This window comes from Chelonoidis abingdonii, chromosome 7, assembly GCF_003597395.2.
Source record: "Chelonoidis abingdonii isolate Lonesome George chromosome 7, CheloAbing_2.0, whole genome shotgun sequence".
Classification (NCBI taxonomy): Eukaryota; Metazoa; Chordata; order Testudines; family Testudinidae; genus Chelonoidis; species Chelonoidis abingdonii.
Genome location: NC_133775.1, coordinates 105,783,359 through 105,803,077, shown reverse-complemented (window position 1 = coordinate 105,803,077; position 19,719 = coordinate 105,783,359). Strand labels below are relative to the sequence as shown.

At 43.4% G+C, this 19,719-nt stretch overlaps 1 protein-coding gene across 2 annotated transcripts in view; it reads left to right on the top strand.

Moving 5' to 3' along the window:
• Positions 1 to 19,719, top strand: part of GLRA1 (glycine receptor alpha 1) — a 67,802-nt gene that overhangs the window by 13,225 nt on the left and 34,858 nt on the right. For both annotated transcript variants that reach the window (XM_032772288.2, XM_075068297.1), the window contains exon 2: positions 10,874 to 11,004. In XM_032772288.2, coding sequence (XP_032628179.1) covers positions 10,874 to 11,004 — 131 coding nt within the window. The remainder of the gene's footprint in view (positions 1 to 10,873; positions 11,005 to 19,719) is intronic.

The window sequence follows — 19,719 nt, the reverse complement described above, 5'->3', positions numbered from 1 at the left end:
AACAGCCTTATTCAAAAAGAAATACAATTTAAACATCCCAGCAACTACACACATGTAAATACAAAAAAACAATAAAAGCCTATTGTTTTTCTACCTTTGTACTCACAACTTGGAAACTGAAGATTAGAAGCTTGAAGATAGAAAGATCCCTCTCATAGCCGAGAGACAGACCGGAGACACAGACAAAGAACACACACCCCAAAATTCCCTCCCTGAGCTTTGAAAAATCCAGTTTCCTGATTGGTCCTCTGGTCAGGTGTGTGGTTCCCTTTGTTAACCCTTTACAAGTAAAAGAAACATTAACCCTTAGCTATCTGTTTATGACACAGCAGACATGAGGGAAGAAGATGAGAAATTAACTGGGGAGAGAGGCATTCTATTAATCTTCTCACTTACAGATAATTGGGCAAATTCTGCTCTCGGTTAATGCTCAGGCATTGAAGTACTGAGTTTGCAGGTAGAGGTGGGAGGAAATGTGATCAGACTGCCAGCTGGGGGAGCTAAGGGATGGGGAGCAGCTGGGAAGGCAGAAATGTGAGAGAAGCCCAGATATTACAAGGAGGGGTCAGCTGTGAGATTGTCAGCAGGAGAGGATGGGACCAGAGAGAAAGAGGAAGGGGGAAGTAGGCAGGAAGGCAGGCAGTGGTGAAAGGGAAAGGAACTGGCCATGCAAAGCCATTCAGAAAGGCTCCAGGGAGATTGTTAGCAACTCTTGGCTGACTTTTCTTTATCTTGAGGGGAAGGAGGTGCCAGCCTGCCAGATTCAAGTTCCTAATCAGAAGCTGAGGTCCCCGAAAGGTGCCATGTCAGGGCCGAGGTGGCAAACTCACCTAGTCTAGAAATAATCAAATGCCCTCTTTGTGTGGAAGAGACAGGCAGGAAGGGAGCACAAAATGGTGGTTCACAGAAGGGCCCACGGTGAGGCTGAATCAAACCTCTTTTATGCAGCCCATTCCTGTTGTTCGAGTCCAAGTGCCACGTTAGTGGCAGATGGCCTCTGGTAGTCCTAATCTCTATAGCTAATATCAGGCCCCTAGGATGTCACCAATGGATGCCAATGCTCTGTTTATATTTACACCTCCTAGATGGGTCCAGTGTTTATTTCCTGACCCAGCTCCAGGCTATAAAGGTTTCTTATCTTAACAGTGGTCCAAGAATAAGCTTAGCGACCCTTGAAGGGCCCTCTTCTGAGTAAATACAAAACCACCCTGCCATTTCCGGTGCTTCTTTTCCCCATCAAGACAGCACTGTGCAAATAGAAGCCTCCTCCTTCAGAAACTGCCTACACCTCTGCCTTGAATCCTTCAGAGGGATCACCGTGACATCACCGCTCGCTGTGTTTGCCCCACCCAGCAGTCTGTTGGTGACACTGTGCACTGCCATGTGGAAGTCGGAGTTTGGTCCCCCAGGAGTCTGGAGACAAACTCAAGCCAATCTTGAGTAACTATCCCCTGCTGATGCTCCTAAAAGCATTGATGGCTTCCTTGCCCAGCCTTCCTAGGGTCCCAGGGAGGGTCAATGAGACATGAGGCATTTAAGAGCGCTGAAGGGGGAATAAGATGGAGGAAATGGGGAAATCCAAGCAGACTTCTTCCCTCACTGCCCCAGAACAGAGCAGAACATAGAATGTAAAGTCTTAGACACACCGCTCTGTTGTTGTGATATTTCTAAATAAATCCAGTAGCCAGAACAGGCTGATTAAACAGGAGGAAACTTTTAAGCTACAAATATGATGATAATCAGCAATGATGGAAAGAAAGAAAATAGCTGACAGTTAAAGGAGACTGTGTGAAGATGAAGCGGAGAGGTCTGTCTAAAGTGTTTCACTGATGCTTGTGTGTGTATGTGTTAGGACAATGGAGGCAAACTCAGGCTGATCTTGAGTAACTGTCCCCAGGCTGACACTCCAAAAGGCACTGGTGGCTTTCTTGTCCAGCCCAGAGATGTTAGCCAAGAAAAATATACCTGATTAATCTGCCACTATGGAACATCTCACGTGCCTGAGTGATCTGAAACTCTATTCAGCCAGCAGGGAAATAAATTCCACCTGCCACATTTAAATGACGGCTCTCTGGATGTGATAGGGGCAAACACGTATGGCACAGCATGTGACAGGAGTCTGGCACACTAAACTTCCAGTGACAGTGTATCATTTAGCTCAGCACTACAGAGTAATTCCTGTTCAGTTCCACATTAACTACAGGACAGGGCAGCGGCCCAGTGTAGCTGTCATGGCTTGTGAATCGGTCAAAGGGGACCCATTGCCTTCAGCAGCAAAGGCACAGACTGGGCACTCAGAGAAATCCCCGGAAATGGAACTGTTGCTTCTGTCGTGAAAGCTACAGGAGAGAAACCTAAAGCTAGATGCGTAGCTCAGCACTCACTCGTTCAGCTCGGGACTGGCACGTTGGGGAGAGCTGCTGTCTATGGATCAGGCTCCTGTGCTGTCAGGTGAAGGGCACAAATACATGGCAGACCTAGTCATGGGACCGGGAGCTAGCAGCTCAGTTAATTGGGTACATCTGCTCTAGTATTCAGACACCCACTGGGAAACACAGCCTAGGTCCTCCTGGCTAATGGGCTCATATGTTATTTATCACACATAACACAACAGCAAATACAGATATTTTTAAACTATTTATAACTTGCTACACAAAGAATTTTGCAAGAGGTGCTAGTAGATGACTCAAGGGCTTAATAGTGGGCTAAAACTCTTGCATTTCTGCATCACTGGTTGAAATCCAGCTGAGGTCCATTGTGCCTGAAAGTTCTTTCTGTAACTATTCACCGGCCTGCATGAAATGAGTTTAGCATCTCAGTTCATTTCCCAGTCTCCCGGTCAAAAGCAGAATCAGGAAATACAAAGATTCGGTCCTCCTCACCACACACCTCGTGCGGGAAGGTGGAGAAGGTAACAAACTCACTCTCTGGAGCTTCAGAAAATTAGCAGCCGGACAACTCTGGATTGCAGCAAACAGAAAAATAAATTGCCCGTGGGACTAAATATCCCACTATTGTACATTCAGTTAGCTTGGGCTGAAATTGCACCTTTTTTTTTAAAAAAAATTACACACTCGTTAAGGCCAAATTCCAGTGAAATCCATCTATAACCAAGGCTTTCACACTGGGAGAGCATGTGATGTCTTCTGAGTGGTGCCATGATAGCAGTATTATCATCATTCTCATCTCAAAGATTTCCTCCTGATTTCTCTAGGGACTTCCCCATCATTTGCACCCTCTTGTCTTCCTCACTTTAAAATGGGTGACAGCCCTTAGTTGGGTGTTTTATATCGGAATTCTATTAATCTTCTCACTTACAGATAATTGGGCAAATTCTGCTCTCGGTTAATGCTCAGGCATTGCAGTACTGAGGTTGCACATGTGTGACTGAAAGCAGAAATTTGCCCTGGGAGGAATACACATAACACAGCATATTCATATTAAATAGAAATAAGCCTCGGAGGATAACTTCCCTTTCACTGTTAGCTAGGCTTGGCAGAATTTGATTTTAATGTTTTTGTAATTTTGATGGATAATATTGATGCTTATCTTTAAGTCTTTTTTTTTCTATTTTTATCCATTTTCAATTTTCACAATTGTGGGAAATTATGGGGCATCAGACAACAATTATGTAATGAAAGTCACCTTTGAGATTCAAAACTTTATAACCATTAAAAAACAAATTGTCAACATCACATGTCAAAATACACAGAGTAAATACCCTCAAACCAAACTCTGATAATTTTGAAGCAACATTTTTCTTACTTTGCCTATCTATAAATTTCGATTACCACAGATGGAAATATTTTTTCATGCACTTGTGTGCGTAGGGTGAAATTGACATTTGCCGATAAAAATCTAGTTCTTACAAGCCATTCTATTGATGCATCCCGTGTTTATGATCACACTATATAATGCCGCCTTAGGAGCCTAACTCTCACTGCTAGTCACCAGCAGGCCCACACTGGTTTTCCTGCATCCCAGACCTCTCTCATCCTTGCAAGTAGGAGGGAAAAGATTTGCTTCACAGTGCAGATATTATTGCAAATAAATATTAGGAGCCAAAACCTTGCCCCCATTGTGTCTGGTTTGAGCAGCTCCAGTGGCACAGAGACTCAGTCAGCTTGAGTGACTAGCTTAGGATAGAGCTGGTATCACTCTCCATCACTTCGCCTCTCAGAGACCCTGGGGCACAGGCATGACTGGAGTGACCTTCTCCTCCATTGTCCCTCAGCTGCTAGGTTGCTGCATTATGCTACTTCTCAGGCCTCGACTAACACCCTCCCCTAAGCTGTGTGCAGGTCACCAAATGGCCAGGCCCGAGGATCTGGTCTTCTGTTTCTCTCTGTTATCAACAGAGACTCAAGAAAAAGAGGAATGTGAATTGCCTCAGTTGAAAGCAACCCCCAAGTGTGTCTCTCTCTTTCACACATTCACGCTCACTCACACACCCCTTCTGCATGGCTGTTTCTTGTTTAACAAAATCCAAGACATTATTCCCATGCAGCACTGATCTGTAGGAAATGATCATGTAGCAGATATTAGATGTACATTGTACTACGTGTCTGAATTGTCCAGATATCCCTGGGCCAAGTTCTAGCTGGTGTAAATCAAAGGTTGCTGTAGTGCAGTTAATGGAGCCATGCTGATTTACACAAGACCCTGGCCCTGTTTGTCTAACATATACTACTTAGTTGTGCATTTCCCTCCACAAACACTTGCTTTGCACTAGTTTGAGCTGTTGCTGCCAAATGTTATTGTTGCTCTTGGTATTGAGGATTAACAATTACCTTCCTGCTATTTAATGGGGGAAGAGGAGTGGGGTGCTGATTACATTGCTAGGCTTTTCCTCTTTGCGGGGAGAGAATTGATAGTTCTCTGTACAAGCATTCCACCAGAGCTGGAGATTTTGGGATGTCGGATTTAATCACGGGGAGAGCCCCAGCCATAACCACAAACAAGCATCAAAATGCAGCAGTGGCCAAATAAATGAAAAGGACAGAAAGCAGCTGGATTGGGGACCTGTCTAGACTTTGGGAGAAAGTTGCTTCCTAACTCAGACCCCTGGTTATAAGAATCTTCCCTCTGTTTGTTAGCAAAAGAAAACAATCGAGTAACACAGCTGCCAAGTCCATGCAGATGCCAGCTTATGCTGAGGAGTTCTGAAAACTGAAGCCTCAGAAAGCCTGGGTAGTCCATTTTAGGACATGGGATGCCACATATTCCCAACCCAGCCCAGTTCATCTTCCAGTGATTTTCACCTTCAGATGTGTTCTGCTGATTGGAACTCGTAAATCTCAGAGCCCGCATCTTCCCTGTGCACCAGCATTTATTCTCACAAATGATAACGCTGGTTCACTGACCCTTTTTGTTGGTAGGATTGTTTAACAGCCGTTCTGGGCCAGATTCACCTGGGATTGCAACTGGTAAATGAAAGGAGCATCCCTTTGTCCTCTGGTCCCTGGGCCGGTACTAAAACACAGCAGACTTCCATCTTCCTGCAAACCTCACTGTGACTATAGACACTGCATTCTTTATGATTTCTCTTAGATCCTTGGTCGGTTTGGATTGCCAGCTCTTTGGGATAGTCTCATTAGGTGGACTGAAGCACCTAGCACAATATGGCTCCAATGTCGGTAGGGCCTCCAGGCATTAATGTAATACAAGTAACGAATAGTTTCTGTGTTATGGTGCCGATGAAACTGAAGCAGTGTCATGATTTTACTTACTAGAGGTAAGTCGAGCTGGTTTGGATAACCCAACAACCAACACTAGCCCTGAAGTTCACTTCTTTTTATCTTCAGTAACTTTAGACTAACTGGACGATTTTCTGTGACTTGTATTTGGAGGACCCAGTGCTGTCCAGGGGGAGGCTCTGAAACAAGCCATGAAAGGGTCACTTAGGGTCGCATTTCCAAGCCCAGATGGAAGGCGGAAATCCCAGATATCACACAAGCAAGCCTCTCCTCGAGAGTTTCCATCTCTAGCTGCAAGAAGCTCAGGCAGAGTTCAAAAAACCACCAGACTTGCGGGGGCTTGTCTGATCTGACCCCCCAATGCAACGTTTGCCCAGAGCAACCCTATAGACAGCAGCTGTTGGCATAGCCTGTGCTGGCAATGGTGATCTCCTGCAGCGCACACCAGCCCATTGGTCACATGGTAACACTTAGGAGCCCACTCAAGTGCTCTTTAACCTCCTGAATATTACATGCAGCAAACACAGATGGGTGCCTAACAGCCTGAACAAAATGCCACTGGCAATTCTGACATGTCCAAAGGGAGAGAAATAAGCTACTTTTCGGGGTGCACACTAAAGCTCCAGAAGGCAGGGAAACACTTAGAGGGATCTCTCTCTCTCCCCCCCACCTGCCTTCCAGGTCTAGCAAACGTTAAAAAACAGGGCTGGCGCCTCATCTGAAGTCAATGGCACTATCCTAATTTACAGCAGCTGAGGATCTTGCCACATACACTTTCTCTCTATTTTCATGTCTATTATCGGGATGCGTGTTTAGCTGTGTAGAAGGTCTCTCATTTAGCAGCACCTGCCTCCACCTACCCAACTGCTCCCGACTTATCTAGCTACATGCAAACTTTTGTTTACTGTTCAGGCAACTGGATGCCAAGCACGATTTATCCTCTTCTGTCCGAGCCCAGCCCTGAGATCTTATCTAGACTTCTCTCTTGATCCTCTTCACCACAATGCACCATCACTGGCTACAATGCAGAAGAATGTTGTGCACATTTTTCATCACTTTCGCCCTAATGCCTCACTCTCATGCAGAAGCAAATAATTTTGTTCCCTGACATGGATCTGAAACTGCATTAGGCCATGACGTATATTTTAAATTTTATGCAAAGTGGTCAGTTTCAACATGTTTTAAACATGAAAGACCATTTCCCAGTGGTTAGAGCAAAGGATTGAGAATTAAGTTTCTGGGTTATCTTCACATCTCTGCCAGTTACTCACTCTTTGACCTTAGTCAAATCATTGAAGTTCCCTCTGCTTGAGTTTCCTTATCCTAAGAGTGGGGGAGGGGAGGATTTAAAGAAGCCCAATGAAGCTAGATATCCAAATCCCATTGAAATTCAATGAGCCTAACTCCCTTAAATTCACTTTGAAACACCAGCCATGATATTGTTTCCAAATACAAGTAATATCTGTTGGTGAAAGAATTAAAGAAGACCTCTAGGGAGCTCAAAAGCTTGTCTCTTTCACCCACAGAAGTTGGTCCAATAAAAGATATTACCTCCCCCACCTTGTCTCAGCTATAACATATCCATTTGCACATACCTTCCCTTCACAGAGCTGCTGTGAGAATTAATGTTTGCAAAGTGTGCCAGGAGGAAAGTGCTCAGATACTAAGGGGATCAGAGCCATAAAGGTATCTAGCTAAATTCAATTATTTCTAAGTATTATTGTTAGACTAGGAAAACTATTGTTATATTTTGCATGTGAATGATTGCAACAAGCCTATTAGAAAAGATATTTTTGCATGTGAGCTGAGGCCAGGCAACTTGTTTCATTTGTGGCTTAAAGCCATTCATTTGCAATATATTAAAGCCTCCTTCTGTATATATACACAACCAAGGCTGCTTTATTAGCTATCAGTTTTCATGTATGTTCAATCTCTCTGTTCCATCATCTCATTATTAAAGTACGGTAAATTCAAATGGAACTAGAAGAGTATTTTTAATAATCTTTTTATACTTAAAAAAACCCTGTTAGACTTGTATTGCATTTTTCTCCCTGTATTCTCCCCAAAGCCCACGGTTAATGAGAAGAAATCAGTTTATTGCACTAGCTGGCACCTCTGTGCTGAAATGGCAGGATTCTTTGGTTACTGAGCCATTTGCTGCTTAATTGAAATTTTTTCTCCAGACTAATTTCCATACAGAGGCTCTTTTTGAATGCAGATGTATAGTCCAGGATTGATCACCCCGCCTCCATACACACTTTTTCTACCGAGTTTGCAAATCAAGGATATCATTTTTTTAAAGCAACCCATCCCATTGTGCAATCTCATCTGAAACCTTGGTTTAGGGTGGGGCTATTTGCTGGATCAGACATAGGAATCAGGGTCAGATAATTTAGTCTGAAATATATGAAAACTAGATATACTCTATTGTAAAATGTGTGCGCACAGCTCAGGTTAGATTTAGATTGAGAGAGGATTAATGCATAGAGGCTGTAAAGGAGCAGAGTAGATAAACAACCTCCTAATTTCATATTTCAGATCACTTCTAGTTATAAATTTTCTCCCCCGTCGGCAGACCAACATCTTTACTGCTGAAATAGAACAAAAACAAGTTTAAGGCAAAAAAAAAAAAACCCCAGCTTTCTCAATTTGCAGAAAATTATTCCATTAATAATCTTCTGGAGATCAAACGTTGTGTTCATGAAGGTAAAAGGCCTAGAAACTGAAACCCTGCTCTTAATTCTTTGCCAGCCATTAGAGACAAAAGTCAATGCAACGCTATCTTCCCTTATACACAGGCATATTATATGCACCTTAAATCACCAGTGACCCCTGACCCATCAGGATATATAGCATGTTATTTTAGATGTTAGTAAACCTCTATTTTTTTTCTGGGTAATGATAGTAATGTCACGCCATGTCAATCTAGGAGTTTCGGTTTTGGAGAGAGCAGTCCAAAGATGGTTTGTGCTGTAACCATTTAACCCCTGGTCACTGTGGGCTTGGTGCTGCTCCCCCATGCCCCGGCCTCAGAGGATTTGTATGTGTGACAGCCCACAGAGACAGAACTGGTGCATTAGCTCAGGCTGCAGAGACTCATACTTTTAGCTCTGGAGGTCCCAGCTCTAATCCCCAGTGTAACAACCAAGATGACAGCCAACATGCCATCAATATTAGCATCTGGTAATGTCAATTACCGAGCAGGAGGAAATGGGAGACGATGTTCACAGAGACTTCCAAGCACCATTCCAAGGGGCATTCAAACATCAGATGAAGAGCCCAATCTAGTACTTCACAGAGTCGAGAGCCAGCAGGAGGGACCATGGTGATCATTGAGTGTGACCTCCTGCAGGACACAGGCCCTAAGACATCCCCAAATTAATTCTCTTTGAACTAGAGCAGCCCTTTCAGAAAAACATCCCAACCTGATTTCAAAATTGCCTGTGATGGAGAACCCCACCATGACCGTTGGTCAATTGTTCCATTGGTGAATTACTCTCACTCAGTTTGAGTAAATGTTGAGGAGTCCCCCTGAGTGTAGAGAAAAATCATGCCCCCTCTATAAATATATCATAAAATAACAGTAACTCCCAACCTCTGTCTATGTCCTGATCCTGGAAAACAGTCAGATTTGCATAGGACACAACTACTACCGCAGTCCTTTCCCTTCACCAGACAGTGACAACTGCCTCTCATCAGTGCACCCCCCCCACTAATAAACCAGTAGGAAGTGCCTTGCCGCCACATTAATCTTACTGTAAGGTCAAATTCAGCCCTGCACAGAGGGTCATCACAAAACCCAGACACCCACTGAGCTCTATTTGGGGCATTTAAGGGGTACCGTTGGTCTAGTAGTGGCTATCTACATGGAGGTAAATTTCATTCATTACCCTCAGAGTCCCAACCTGTGTCCTTATTTGGAAAGCAGGATTCTCTGATGAACACGCAGCTCTTCCCGCATCAGGACCAGCCAGGTGCACCACATTCCCTCCCCACTGCCATGAAAACAGACACCCCTTAATGTCAAAATACAGAACTCAAGGATATACTGTGCATGGGAATACTGGGCACATTACAGTTGCATCTAGGATGATATATTAGCTCATTTCTATCTTGGAAATTAAATCTTATTGCAAACTTGAAAGTGTAGATTCTAAGGTTTATTCCCTTGAGGTGAAGTTCAACCCTGCGTGGATAGCAGTAACAAGGGCTATGCCTCACTTAAGCCGTACCCTACTTCTGTAGGAGTTCAGTGGTATCCAGCTCTTGAAGGTTTAAATGGAGTTAACTGGTGCATAGGCCTTGGGCTAGGCCTCCTCTCAGGGGTGAATTTCACCCCTTATGGGACAACTGAGGACTTCACTTATTCCATCCTAAGAAGTCAGCAAGTTGTCCATAAGTGGCCTCACCCAAGGCCTATGCACCAGTTAACGCCACTTCAGCCTTCAAGACCTGCACACCACTTAAATTCCAATAAGACTGTGGGGTCCTTGCCTTCCCTACCCTCAAAATCCTATCTTATGAGGAGCATCATTCCAGTGTTAGACTCTGCCATGCTCCAGGCCCCTGCTAGCCTGGCAGTGAAAAACCATGGGGCTGTCTTAGATCCCTGCATTGCAGAAAACTTCATCTGCATTGGCCAAAAAGTGTGGAAGAAAACAAAGTCCCTTCCCCTACTATCCCAGAGTTTTTCATGAACTATGAAGCCATGCAACATCTATTCAAGCTAATGAGAGTCGTGCAGCTCAAATATCCCCTGAGAATGTCAGAGCGCTGTACGTGTTCCTATGCTATTTGCTATGTAATTACATGGTAATACGATGGCCTGTAATAAAACTAGGCTAATCTCCAAGTGTGTTTTCCCACTGCGTTTTGTTGCTGGAGGTCACACTTCTGATTTAGTCAGATGCCAAGAGTCTATTCCTACATTAGCAAAAGGATTTTGTTCATTCGTCATCTCTCCGGTACTTGGGATTCTATGTTCAGAGATGTTTGGGCTTGGCAAACAAATTAGCAGAGACCAGCCTCATTAAGAATCCACAGAGATATCTGGCCTATCTTGCAGTAGGAAGGAGGCACTGACTGCTCTGCCTGCAGATCCTCAGCCCTGCACAACATGGGACACAGTCTCTATAAATGCTACAAACTAAACCTTTCTTTTCTTTTCAATCACTCAGCCTGGCAGCTTCCAAAGAAGCCGAAGCAGCAGCACGGTCTGCTTCCAAACCCATGTCCCCCTCGGATTTCCTGGATAAGTTGATGGGCAGAACCTCAGGATACGATGCCAGAATCAGGCCAAATTTTAAAGGTAGGCACAACCCAGCTCTTTTATTTTGTTTGTTTCAGGACAAAGTTTACATGTAACCCCATGAATGTCTTCCCAGTTGAAAATGAAGTACAAATACTTCCTATTACATCCTCCGTCCTGTGGGACCCCCAAAAGCCATTTACTAACTTCTTATAGCACCATATATAAAGGAATCAGTTAATTTCCAACTGAAGTGAAGCTATCTCTGGAGTGGAATGTAATGGCTTTTCAGCGGTACACTCAGCAACACTGAAGACCAGGTAAAGGTAGAGCACAAAGATGAAAATTACACCCAATTGAAACTGCAGAGGAGATCTCGGTGGGCAGAGTATAACTACCTAGATCATGGGGTCAAGCTACCCATCCTCATATTACTAAACAAGAAAGAAGGCCTGTCTAGATGCCAGCTAGATTGGAGCAGAGGGCCCAGGAATGGAAACAGAGTCTTGTTATAGAAAGGGCTATGAACCATGGTGTGGGAATATATATGGTGAATGGGTATGAAATGACCGTGTTATTTCAAAAGCGGTGAAGCCATAAGAGAGTTACAAGGGTTGTCCTAAATGAGTTCTGATGGAAGCCTTTAGCCCACGCTTCCCCGTCATGCATGTCAAGTATCATACATGTCATATCTGCCACATTTACAGAATTATTATTTTAGAGTTTAACAAAATCATTGGGATTATTTTTCACATCCCACCTCTTGGAAAGCCCGGTGCCTTGGTTACAGAGGGAGCAACTATGCTACGAAAACACCCCAGGGCCATAAATCTCAGAGCTTGGGTCAACTGGCTCAAGCTCGCGAGGCTCATGCTACAGGACTAAGAGCAGCAGTGCTGACATTCAGGCTTGGCATGGAGCCTGGGCTCCGAAACCCAGCAAGGAGAGCAGGTCTCAGAGTCAGGGCTCTAGCCTGAACAGGAATGTCTACGCTACGAGTTTCAGCCATAGCACAAGCTCTGCCAGACCGAGGCTGCTACAGGTGTTTTTTGCAGTGTAGACATACCCAGACATTTTGTCTGAACAAGGCTCAGAGGGAGCTTTAAATACCTCTAAAAATAACTTCAATGTTGCAGTTTGTGAGCCCAATAGCCTGGGGTTTTCCAGGACTAGGAATGACAGCTGGGCCCATTGGGAAGCTGGGAATCTCCCTTTCAGAGGGGATAAAGTCCTGTTTCTAGCTCGGTAGGATACAAGATTGCAGCCATTAAAGTCATGATGTTTTTATGAAGAGAGAAGCCATCCGTGAGGCAAGACCTCATCCCTCCTGTCCTGAGGCAAGATTTTCTATTGTTATGGTGAGGAATGGGTAATTCCACATCAGGGGAAATAAGAAAAGCTTTCCGATGGCAGGATGATTTTTTGAAAGGGAGCTATTTGAAGATGCAGAGGGGCTTGGCAAATTAGACTAAATCCCAGGGCAGATGGGTTAGTGGGTGGAGAAGTGAGGCAGTGGAAAGAGCAAGAAAATGTAGATTGATCACAGGACTCCCCTCTTTATCGCATGGCCATAGTGCCCTATGTGCAATGTGGGGCTGGCAGGAAGGGGGGTGGTATTAGAGGCATTGTGAAGTATACACACACTTCTGTGAATGCTGTCATGGACTTCCCAAAGGCTCAGAATGGTCAGGACCTTGGTCACTCAGCTTATCTAAAACATGGCACCAGCAATGTAGCCATCTCATCCTCATAAGCCACCCGGTCTATACTCAGCTATTAGTTCAGTACTGAACCACAGTGAGAAGCACCACCTACTGCTTGTGATAAGCACTGAGGTTTAGAGCAGGTACATGCAGGACAGGAGATTCCCTCGGAGAGGCTGGAGTAATCACACAGGTATGTTGTTGCGTTTGATCTAATGTCACATCCGCCTGTGTGGTTGGTTTATTTCATTTATTCACGTCCTTCTTTGTTATTTGGGATATTCAGACACAAACAGGTTCTTTGCAGCTTAAGATTTCATCGGTTCCAGTCTCTTACACTCACCTGCAATCACACTGCTCTGGCTGTAGCATTATAGCTGTGGAAATGCACTGTCACGGCACTGGCAGATTGCTGTGATTTCAAGTGGAGAAGCAGAAGCTGGAATAGATTAAGGTCCTGATTCTCATTTAAACAAGGGCCCATTTATGCTGGCAGTGCAAGTGTAAATGCAATGTACACTATGCAAAGAGTGTAAAAAGGCCTTAATGTAACTAAGAATCAGGCCCTAACTGTTAAACAGGAAAGATCTGGTTTCCAGACAACCTCAAAACCTTATCGAGTGGGTCAGTGTTATAGTGAACCCTGTCCCATCAAACCTTTGAGCATCCACCCATGCAAACTATGGTTCCCCAGATGCCAGCTGAGTTGGGCTCTCAAAAAGCGTTGCAGCCAACACAAGGGAAGTCTTTACTAGGCCTTGTCCTAACAGATAAAGAGGGACTGATCATAGAACTAAAAATTAATGATAGCTTAGGTACAAGTGAACGTGACTTGATCACATTTATAATGTGCAAGCAGAATAAAATCCAGACCAGTAATATATATGCACTTGGTGCTTTAATAGGGCCAATTTCACAAAGCCAATTATGAGTCAAATGAGCTGGGAGGAAGAATTTAATAATAAAAAAAAAGAATGATAATTGGGAATCATTTAAGAACACCTTATTAGATTCCCCAAAAGTCACATTTGAGGAAGAAGGCCGGACTGATTAAAAAAACAACTTGGCTTAGAACGGAAGTGAAGGCAGCTATAAAAAATAAAAAATAATAGATAACAAATGGAAGAAAGGGGAAGTTGGTAGTCATGAATATAAATCAGAAATGGGAATTGTAGAAAATTGATAGCGGAAGCCAATGGACACATGGAGAAGTCTATGGCCAGCAGAGTTAAGGACAATGAGTTTTTTTAAATATATCAGGACAAAAAGAATCCTGAAAATGGTATTGGTCCATTACTAGATGGAAATGTTAGAATTACCAACAAAAATGCAGAAAAGGCAGAAGTATTCAGTAAGTATTTCTGTTCTGTATTTGGGGACAAAAACAGATAATATAGCCTCATCACATGGTGATAACATTCTTTCCATTCCACATAATATCTCTGGAGGTTGTTAAACAGAAGCTACTAAAATTAAATATTTTTAATTTAGCTTGTCCATACAACTTACATCGAAGACTTTTAAAAGAGCTGGCTGAGGAGGAGGCTAGACTGTTAATGTTGATTTTCAACATACCTTGGTGCACTGGAGAAATTCCAGAAGACTGGGAAAAAAAAGTTAATATTGTGCCATTTTTTTAAAAGAGTAAACAGGAGTAAGAATGGCCATACTGGGTCAGACCAAAGGTCCATCCAGCCCAGTATCCTGTCTACCGACAGTGGCCAATGCCAGGTGCCCCAGAGGGAGTGAACCTAACAGGTAATGATCAAGTGATCTCTCTCCTGCCATCCATCTCCACCCTCTGACAAACAGAGGCTATGGACACCATTTCTTACCCATCCTGGCTAATAGCCATTAATGAACTTAACCTCCATGAATTTATCTAGTTCTCTTTTAAACTCTGTTTAGACTCCTGTAAGGCATTTGACTTGGTATCACAAGACATTTTGATTAAAAAATTAGAACATCATAAAATTAACCTGGCACACATTAAATAGATTACAACTGGCTATCTGACAGGTCTCAAAATGTAACTGTAAACAGGGAATCATAATTGAGTGGTTGTATTTCCAGTGGGGTCCCGCAGGAATCAGTTCTTGGCCCTGCGCTATTTAACATTTGTATCAATGACCTGAAAGGAAACATCAAATCATCACTGATGAAGTCTGAAGATGACAGAAAAATTAGGGGAGCGGTAAATGATGAAGAGGACAGGTCGCTGATTCAGAGTAATCTGGATTGCTTGTTGTACAGGGCACAAGCAAACAATATGCATTTTAATAGAGCTAAATGTAAATGTCTACATCTAGAAACAAAGAATGGGGGCCATTGTTACAATATTAGGGACTCTATCCTGGGAAGCAGTGACTCTGAAAAAGATTTTGGGGTCTTGGTAGACAATCAGCTGAACATGAGCTCCCAGTGTGATGCAGTGGCCAAAAGAGTTAATGCAATCCTTGGATGCCTTAACGGGGGAATCTCAAGTAGGAATAGAGAAGTTATTTTACCTCTGTATTGGGCACTGGTGCAAATGCTGGAATCCTGTGTTCAGTTCCGGTGTCCACAATTCAAGAAGGATGTTGATACATTGGAGAGGGGTCAGAGAAGAGCCACGAGAACGATTGAAAGATCAGAAAATATGTCTGCTAGGGATAGACTTGAGGAGCTCAATCAATTTAGCTTAATAAAGAGAAGGTTAAGGGGTGACTTGATTACAATTTATAATTATCTACATAGGGAACAAATATGTAATCACGGGCTCTTCAATCTAGCAGACAAAGGTATGGCATGATCCAATGGCTGAAAGTTGAAGCTAGACAAATTCGGACTAGACAAAAGATGTCAATTTTTAACTACAAGAGTAATTAACCACTGAAACAATTAACCAAGGGTCCTGGTGGAGTCTCCATCACTGACAATTTTTAAATCAAGATGCTTTTCTAAACGCTCTGCTCTAGGGATTATTTTGGGGAAGGTCTACAGCTGGTGTTATAAAGGAGATCAGACTAGATGATCGCAATGGTCCCTATGAATTTGCAGCTGCTGCTTCCGTAAAGCCAATTTGTGACATGACTTGAGGGGTTGTGAGGGGACATCATGACCTAGGGGAATGATCTCTTCTGTGCATCCTGTGGCAACACAAGTGGCTATTCAAAAGCAAACTGTCCTGTACTGTAGCATCTTCTGCTTCCTGCTGTGTTGGAGCCCTCATCGACTGCAGGGCCTGAATCACAAGGACCCTGCCTCAATCTGAGAAGTGCTGGAAATGGGCACTGCCATTGCTATTCAGTTATGTTCCTCGAGAGCAGGATTTTGTGTCCTCTTCGTTGCATGCAGCACAACGCACACTACTGATGCTCAGCAAACAATATATAAGCACCCTCTTCCCCTGAATGAGCCTCATAAGAATGACACCAGGATAATAAAATATGAAAATAGGATTCAGGACCAGAATGGTCTCCCAGCAGCAGGTTCCGCAAATCTTCATTACAAGGGGCCAATGAACTCTCATGAATAATTCAGCTGAGCCTGGTGCTCAGATACAAAGGTGGGGAATGTAGGATAAATGACTAGACAGATGGATGCCACCAGCCCAGTGGGTGACAGCCTGGGACCCCAGCCTCCTGTATAATAAAAGCAGAGCCGCTCAGCTGACTCCCTGGTTCCAATCTACTGGCTACATTTTCATAAGCGCAAGCCAATAGGAGCTTTGCTCATAGACTTAAGGAGAAACAGTGTTAGATACTAAGGCCTGGTCTACACTGCGGGGTGGGTCGATGTAAGATACGTCAACTTCAGCTATGGTATTCCTGTAGCTGAAGTTGTGTAACTTATTTCAACTTATCTCCCATCCTCACGGCATGGGATTGATGGCTGTGACTTCCCTGTCAACTCCGCTACTGCCGCTTGCTCCGGTGGAGTTCCGGAGTCGACGGGAGCGCGTACGGGGATCAATATATCACGTCTACATGAGATGCGATATATCAATTCCCAATAAATCAATTGCTCCTGGCGATCCAGTGGGTAGTCTGGACATACTCTAAGAGGCCCATTTCACCACTGCCCTGGGCATTGTATAGTCATTTATACCAGAGCAAAATGCCACCAATTCCAAATTGTAGCATTTTACACTGACTTTGCACTGGTGCAAGTATTCCCCAAGGTCCTGGGAAATGGTGAATTGGTCCATAAATTATGGGATTTGTTAGATTTTTTTTCCTAAACATCTCTTCTAAGGGCTTGTCTACACATGAAAATCCATTTGGATTAAGGGAGGGTGTTTGAATTTAAAGCAGAATACTTATTCCTACTTAATGCCCTGTGTGGATACTCTCATTCCAAAATAAGAGTTAATTATGACCTAGCTTAGTCCATTTGTAAACTAATTCGGAGTAAGGCATTCTTAGAGATGGGGAAACTTTCCAGCAAATAGTTAGCTTTTCATTTTAAAAGACATTATGTTTCAAAATGTGGGTTTTTTTTTAAATCATCAAAAAAATTCACATAAAAAGTGGAAAAAGAAAACCACAAAAAGTAATTGAAAAAAAAAAGTCATTTCACATAAAAAATAAAATAAATAAATAAAACTATTTGTTTTGGGCTGAGCAAAATATTTCCTTCAACTCAAAATAAAATGTTTGATTTTTTTCAGTTTAGTTGGGGGAAAAAAACCCAAAAATCAGTTTCTGTTTCCACGGAGCCAAAGATTTTCCCTGGTTTTTTTGGTTGGACCCCCAAACGGAAAACATCAGTTATTCACTCATCACAATAAATATTCCTGAGTGGCTCTTACAGTGACTATTGTTCATTTCTAAACTCTCCTTTCCAGGCTCTTTTCCTTGACTGTTCCCCCAGACAAACCAGGACCTGCAATCACAAAGCCACTGTCTGTTAGATTCTAATTTCTGTTGCTTATTTTTGTCCCTTACCATCAGGTCTTTTTTTCTCTCCAGGAATAATTGGTCTGTGATAATGCAAAACTCCTACAAGCAATTAATCATTGCAACAAGTCCTGCAGTCCAGCTGCAAGCACTAGGCTCTGTCCCAGGTTTTCACATTCAAGTGCTCACATTAAGAACATCCCCGGGGTGACCAGCAAAAGGCAACACCTTCTGTAATACCAGTGAAGCAACGCAGGGTTAAAAAATGCTTCACTGGAACTTCTTTACCACCATGTTGCACACACAAAAGAAATTAAACATTAATATTTAATGAAATATATACATTATCCTTCTGCTGAAGGCTATTGTATTGTAATTTTATTCAGGATAATTTAATTTCAGATTTATTTCAATGAACTACACCTTCCCCATGGGGGCAGTTTACTAGCTTAGTCTCCCACACATAAATCAGTATCCAATTTATATGGAAGGCACAGCCGCAGCTTTGCAGAGTTTGGGGTTGTAGCCCTCTGAGCACGTCATTTAAATTAACTGGCAGTAACTCATACAGGCACTTTAATGGTTTCAATTGAAAATAATACCAAGACTGTGCCAGATCGATTGTTGGGGAGGTTAAGATTAAAAAAGGGGGAAGATTATGGAGGAGACTCATACAGTTTGGACATCTCCTTGAAGTCACACTTCCATCTTGAGAACAGGAAGCAGCATCTGTGTTTTGTTTGAATTTGGGGGAATAAAGTTAGTACTCAGGAAAGTTAGAGTCTGACAGTGCTAGTTAGATCCATTGCACCCTTCCCCCCACAGCCTTGCCTCTGTCATGAACCGCAGTACCTTTCCCTGCTGTTCCAGTCCCGGACTCCTGCACAGCTGTGTTCCACCCCAGAGGTGGCTGCATTTCAGTGAGGAGATTCCCAACTATCCATATAGAGTTTGATTGTCAGAGGTGCTGAATACTCATCATTCTCATCTGCTTCAATTGGAGCTGCAGGTGCTAAGCACCTCTGAAAATCAAAACCATAGAAAGCAAATTTTTTCTCTCAGATCCAGAGGGTAGATGTTGCTTCACATTTGGTTACACTAACATACGTGTCAGTGAGGAGTTCCACATGGATTGGCGAGACGCAGAGAGCAGAGCAGAAATCCTTCAAGTACATCAGAGGAGAATGTTGTTCATGCAGTCATTTACCATGTTAGTTTAGCATTTCACGTGCAGCCCCCTTTGGGATGAAAGGCTTCACATACACGCAAGAGATTATGGATTATTTGCTAGTGTCATCACCTACTCTTTTGAGCCTGGTGTTTTAGCAGCAGTTACACACACACACACACACACACACACACACACACACACGTTTTGTTCTTTTACAGATGCCCTTCAGTTTGATTCTGGGAAACCAGTCACTCACTTCCCAACCCAATCAGAGCATTACAGAAGGAGCAAACTGAGCACCACCAAATGGCAACAGGAATATACTAGACATGTGCTTTGCATAGTGAGTTCACCCAGCCAACAAACGGTTGATTATCTCCAGGTCCATTTCACATGGTCTCCTTGAAACACTGGGATGCCAGCTGTTTCTCTTGGTTAAGAGGGGCTGGTAACAAGGAAAGGATACATTTTTGCATGTGCTGTTCTAGCCTGTACCTGTGTTAACTAGTCTGGAGAGGGAGTTGTGCAGATTGAGAGCTGCGGTTGAGTTGGCAGAGAGCTGTTGGAAGCTGGCAAGAAGACAACCATTTGGATTTCTGGGAATCTTTACAAAGAAACTCCTAATGATGCTGCATAGCACTTACACAAAGCGAGGTGGCTGTGTCTCTGCAAAGCTCAGTAAGAGGTGCAAAGCTTTAGGAGAGGACAGGACAGAAACCCAGAAATGTGATCAGGAAATTCCATTCATTTCTACACAGGAGGGAGTTTACATTGATTACAGACCACAAGCCTCTTGTTAAAATCACTGGGCCAAAAAGAACCATTTCATCTTTTAGCGGCTGTTTGGTAGCAGATGTGGCCTCTGATGCTTCACTTCTCCTCCCCTTATCATCAAGTATAAGCCATCTGACACCATCAGCAATGCTGATACATCATCCTGGTAGCCAATAGGGATTTAAAAAACCCACAACCACCATATGCCATTTTCCTCCCCCCCCCCCCCGCCACTGTAAATCAGGCT